General features: G+C 47.2%; 1 protein-coding gene across 3 annotated transcripts in view; it reads right to left on the bottom strand.

The window, feature by feature from the left end:
• Positions 1–6,017, bottom strand: part of SNAPC4 (small nuclear RNA activating complex polypeptide 4) — a 32,578-nt gene that overhangs the window by 146 nt on the left and 26,415 nt on the right. For 2 of the 3 annotated variants that reach the window (XM_048822385.2, XM_075120469.1), the window contains exons 23-24: positions 4,548–4,689; positions 2,910–3,465 (exon numbers count right to left, since the gene is read on the bottom strand). In XM_048822385.2, coding sequence (XP_048678342.2) covers positions 4,567–4,689 — 123 coding nt within the window. In that variant the 3' untranslated portion in view covers positions 2,910–3,465; positions 4,548–4,566. Of the gene's footprint in view, positions 1–2,909; positions 3,466–4,547; positions 4,690–6,017 lie in introns of those variants that run through there. The other variant, XM_075120468.1, reaches the window with a different exon arrangement.

The raw sequence follows: 6,017 nt of genomic DNA, 5'->3' as shown, positions 1-6,017 counted from the left end.
AAACCAGTGGGTAACAGCATTTATCTGAGAAAAGAAAAAAAGAGGAAGCCACAAGGGGAAAAAAAAAAAACAGTGGCTGGAAGTACCTCACATCCCCACTGACTTGCTGAATAACTTAGTCTCGTTGCGCCTCAATTTCCCCATCTGTACCACGCAATACCTCTGAGAAGCAGTTGAGGCTTCTTTATTTAATGGTTATAAGGTTCCACTGATGAGAAGTATTACAGGAATTCACTGGCACTATCTAGAATGTACAATCTCTTCAGTAAGAAACTTGCATTAACAGCCATGTGGGAAAACGACAGCTTCTGAAGTAGGTTCTCCTCTTTCTAGGTCCAACATTATATGACAGGGATCTTCAGGGATGGGAGGGTTGAGATAATAAACCGAACTAATGCTTTCATTTAAAAAATCAACAACCGCCCCACACAACTGGAGTTATAACAGCCTTTCAGCTTAAGCCTTGATACCTTTAACGGCAGCCTTATCAACACACCAACACCTTTGTGCCGGAATGCAGATAGAATTCTTGTCCCTTTTTTGGTGTAGAACCATAGCAGGTGTGCCTGCGATTGATGGGATAGACCATTATGACACTTTCCCAAATGGAGCCTCAAGTTTTGGGTGTCCATTGACTTTAAAGGTAATTGTGGGTACTCGGCCCTTCAAAAAAGAGTCAAGCCCTAGGTGTCTCAAGTGGACAAAGCAAGGAATAGAACCCAGGAGTCCTGGCTCCTAGGCCCCAGCTCTAAGCACATGATGGGAGGGGCAGTCCAGCAATAGTTGGAGGATTTTAAGCATGCACACAAATCATTTTGACTGCTCCTTTACAGAACTATTTTTGTTGTTCTTCCCACACAACTCGAGACTTGTAACAGTGATGACAATTCAACAGCCACCTGATTTTAAAGAGTCCAGAGGATTCACGTAACTCGATACTCTTGCAGTTAATGCAGCGTCACACAGCTTTGGATCAGCACCTCTCCCTGCTTTTGTTCTACAGGCTAAAGTCCTGAACAGCCTCATGCAGGGCTGTCAGAACCTCCCCCCAGCCCCGGTACCTCAGCGCAAACCCTCTGGGTGGAGAAAAACTGGTTGGAGCTTCTGTAACCCTGTGCTTCCTGCTGCGTACAAACTGCACGCGTAGCATATGCCTTCTAAGATATGCTTGTGAAGACTTAGTGTGAGGCTGATCTGAAAACAATGTGCTGTCAGACTACCCACATTGTGGGGCCTTCATCATGACAGTACTTCAGTGCCATCTTACAGCATAAAAACCTGCCTCTATTTTTATGTTTTCTTGACAAATAATGGCAAGAGGTTGCTCAGGAGCATCGGGGCTGCAGGTGTCAGCTGGCAGTGATTTTGTTTTTTGTTTTTTTTGAAGGAAATGGTATCGAAGTGATTGCGGCGGAAGATATATACATTCTAATTTGTTACAACCACTGAAGGGAGAGGCTCATCTTCAGACAAGCCAGGGCTGCACTAGTTTCAGATGACCTCACTTGGTTCCTAGGTGAAAGTTTGCTTATTGATCATTTCTTCAGCTGTGTAATAGACACAGATGGGTAAAGGACTCACTAGCATGACTGATGTCTAGGGCTGAGCTGTAGCTTAAGCAAGTTCTCTTCATTTAATAACTAAGTTTCTGGCTCTTTCTATAAAATGGTTTTGGGAACTCCACTCTTGCGTCCTCCAATCTCTATTACAACAGAATCCAGGTATTGGGCATATTTGTAGCACAGTAGGGGAGGGGGGTTACTTTTAAAGCCAAACCACTGGAGAGACCTCCCTGAAGCAGCCCCCTTTTGGTGCCAGAAAACAGGATGGAACCTGTGCACACTATGCATTTACCGTCTCTGCAATGGAGCCTGAGGACATCTTCCAGAATCAGTCCAATTCTCCCACCCCACCATCTGGTGGAGTACCACGTAGACCAAAGGCGTGTCCTTGAATTATAGGGATGCTCCAGAGTATGGTCCCTATTTCTATTCTCTCCCAATGCTCCATACCTTAGTCCTAGCTTGCTGTCCACATCCCACATACAACCCTCCAAGTCAACAATGACATTCCAATTAACCCATTAAGTAGGAGGCATTACGATTCGACCCCATCACCGGAGATTAGCCAAGCTGCCACTGTGCAGCACCTCATCTCAATCAACCCAGCAGGTGTCATTACCTAAGCGGCATTCACAAAGGCACATTCACTTCAGGGCATAAGGTGCTATGCCCCACTTAAGCCTCATGTTAACAGCTGTGTGTTAAGTGGTACACAGGGTTTCATGGCAAAGCTTTTGCTCTGGGGTGAATTTCATGCAGGAGGGTGGCTTGCACACGCTTTGAGAGGGGGACAACTCACCCGCAATTCCCTTCTCGGGGCATGATACGGGTTTAACATTTGAATAGCACCTTGGCCTACTGGGACTTAGCGACCCTGGAAAGCACCACACCCACGTAGGGTGGGACAAAGCATTGCCAGCACGGCCATGCTTCATAGCATAGCTACACCCTGAAATCGCTGCCGTGCTCCTGAGAAATTAGAGCCACGCTGCAGCGTTTGCCCTTTCCCAGCATCTTTCATCCATGGAACTCCGACTTTACCAGCTTTAATTCATTTAACCTCAGCACTCCCTGGGGGCAGAAATCCCTGATTTGCTAATGGAGGAACTAGAGACAGAGCGACATGCCCAAGGTTGCACTGCAATCTGCGGCAGAGACAGGAAGGGGATCCTGTCTGACAAAGTCCTGTGTCTTAACCACAAGCTCAGCTGATTCCCACTCCCTCCTTGGTTCTATGTGAGGAAACAAACATCACCTTTCTCGTTGTCAAAGACCAAACAGTTACGAGAAAGCATATTCAAATGAAACCTTTCCTGTTTGCGTGGCCAGAAAGAACATGCCTAAATCTTTTTAAATGAGAAAAATATAACGTTTATATTTAATCCAACAGTCAGAATCACTGAGGTACAAAATAAATCCACTGATCGTTCAGCAGTGTTGTCGCCTCAGAACCAGTTAATTGTCAACCACAACCATTGCCACAGCATTAAAAAACATAGACCGAGACTCATGTTCTGAACTGGGGGACAGACATTTATATAAATAGGCTCCAACACAAAAAACATAAACAAGCATTCATTTTTAACGCCTGTCTCCAATAGTCTTCTCCCACCTTTGTCCGTGCTGCTGCCAGATTGTAAGCGTGTTAGAACAGAATCAGTCTGTGTCAAAGTGGGTGGGAGGGGAAGAAAAAAAAAAAGAGAGAGAGACTTCCGTCTCTAACTTTCCCAATTAGTGGTTTTAAACGAGAACTGTAGTAATATACAGACTTGGGAAAAACAGTGCAACCATTTTCCTCTCTTCCCCAGGACTGCGGAGTCAGTTTATTTGAAGTGTCACTGGTTGGTAGTGCAAGGAACAGCTGCTATTGCCACGTCTGAAAGCAAGCTTCATTCAGAGACTCCTGTAATAAGGACACATTCACCTCTCATTAGTCACAGGACAGTTTCTGAAGCCATTTAAGAAAAGAATCAAAAAGAAATGAGAACAACTCCATGAACTGAGGAGGGATCAAGACAAAAAAAATCTTTGCACTTATTCGGTACCTGTCAACCAAAAGTTGGTGGTGTTTTTTACGATGATCAGACCACAGCACACCTGTGCAGTATGGTGTTAGCCCTGTGAATACAGGCAGGGAAACCGCTTGCCCTGCAGTGTCTCTATGGTAGACACACAAAAAGAATCCGACTCCCCAGATCCTCTGAGAGCTAAACAACACTCCTTTTGCCCTGTAGTGGCTTGTGGGTGATCTTACTCATGTTAGAAACACTGCCTGCTGGAGCCCATCTTCTGCACTCTATTTAAAAATCCACCAGTCTGGCCACTGAGAATTTAAAAATAAACAGCTGCCATTGCTAGTGTAGGACCTACAGTATCTTTGCTCCACTGTTGCAGAGCCGGCCAGACATCAGACAAAGCAGCCAAAGTGAACTCCCACCACCAGAACTCTGCTAAGGCCATCAGCAAGGGGCACACAGCAGCCGGGGTATAGAGAAGACACTGGGACAATGTTTAGGCTCTGCAGCAGGAGTCAATAGCTTTAAAGGCATCCTTCAAACATTCCTCTCCCCAAGAGCTCACTCCTCCTCACCTGAACAGTCATCCTTTTTTTGTTGTTAAACTTGTCTTATCTTAGCAACCAATCGTGCAAAACTATCAGTTGCAGTGCATTATCACCAATTCTTACCACGGACTGCAAGGACTCTGGGCTGTTGAGTCCATATGACAGTGAGTGGGCCTTTGTCTCTAAAGCACTGTATAAATGTAGCATGTCTTATAATTACGGTCTTTACAGATCACGGCTAAACAAGTGACTTCAGACCTGCATGCCCACAGGGAAGGCAAGACAGGCCTGTTTCAAACCACTGCTGTAGGCCTTGCGTCATGATTCCCAGGCTATTTCTAAGGTGTGCCTCACAAAAAAAGTCTCTCTCCAGGTCTCTCTCCTCAAGCTAGAAATAACAGCTTCATAGCGGAGTTACTAACATTTCTCCCCATGCTTCTCTCACGTCTGCCTCCTCCTCTTCCTGAAGCGAGCACTTCTCCTGGTTCGCAGAACTCTGGCCTCACCCACGTCAGCGCAGGAGCCTGAGACGGACTGCACAGCGGACACTTCAGCTCCAGCACTCTGCAAAATAACCAGTGACAGGGCATGACTGCAGGCGGAAGATACTTGGGACCGCAGGAAAGACCAGAACCCCCTCACCCCCCCCAAATCATTCAGGGATTCTGGCAAGGCTGAGAAGGAATGGAACGAAAATAGCACTCCCTTTATTCCCAGATCATTAAAAGCACAAAGCGATGCCTGTTCCCCTCGATCACACAGACGTGCCAGACAGTATGTGTCCTCCAACAGTGAGGAATACTACATACAGAGTGCAGTAAAAATACATCTAGCCAATGCTTGGGTGTTTCCTCCTGGGGACAGTGATACTGCGAGGGTTCAAGCTGGAGCCTTGCTTTTACAGCAGCTCCCTGGCTCACAGCCTCTGCCTGGCTGCGTGGGAACGATTCCTCCTCCCACACATGATGCTTTTGCCACTGCTGCTGGGGGTCAGGCCGGGGCCCTGCTGAACAAGGGGCTCCAGAGTCTCTCAAAGTGAAAAACTCTTCCCCACCCCGGTGCAGCCACCTGGACCGCGCGCACGTTCTAGTAGGTAAAGGGAATCTAGTCTGACTTCTCCCCAACAGTCCCCCTGCTGCTGAAAAGAAGTCACTCTGACTGGATGAAGGTGGATGTGTAGCAGGACCTGCAAGTCTTCGCCCACACCTAGAGCAATTTGGGAGCTCCTGCTGGGTATGACTCCCTGTGCTTAGCACCCCTGTATCTGAGCTTGTGGGGCTGATGCAGGGGGCAAGCCTAGCTGCAGGTTCTTCCCTGAGGAGAAGGGGTGAAGCCGGCATTATTCTAACACCCTTCAAACTGCCAGCTCCATGAAGAGAGCATCATTGGTCATACTGGGGGAGAGGGCATCTTTGATAGCACTTCTAGGAAGGGACCGCTGGTAGCAACACAGGAACAAATGAATGAGGAACAGGAGGGCCCGAGAACGAAGGGGTGGACAGTGACTATGCCTCAGTGTTACGGAGCTTCAGCAGGAATTTCTCTCCCCCTCAAAACCCCTTCCATCAGACAGGCATACAAGCACTTGGAAAACCATAGTCTAGTTACATATGTCACTGTGGAATAGGGACCTCACATTCTACATGGGGACACAGGTGCTCTTCCCCTTACATTGTGGATAGGTAACACAGTGGTCTTTGCATCTCCAGGATGTAAGGAAATCTCAGACACACCCAAACCTGCTAACCCAAGCTTTCCTGGGAGAGGTAAACAACTACAGGTCTTCCCTAAGCATCCTTTCTGCTTTGCCCTACTGTAGTATCCACCAGCACAAGCCTAAAGGAGGAGTTTTATGGGAAACACCACCAATTCTGTAAACAGGAGCTTTGAGA

This window comes from Caretta caretta, chromosome 16, assembly GCF_965140235.1.
Source record: "Caretta caretta isolate rCarCar2 chromosome 16, rCarCar1.hap1, whole genome shotgun sequence".
Taxonomy (NCBI): domain Eukaryota; kingdom Metazoa; phylum Chordata; order Testudines; family Cheloniidae; genus Caretta; species Caretta caretta.
This window is presented reverse-complemented; position numbering and strand designations above follow the sequence as displayed.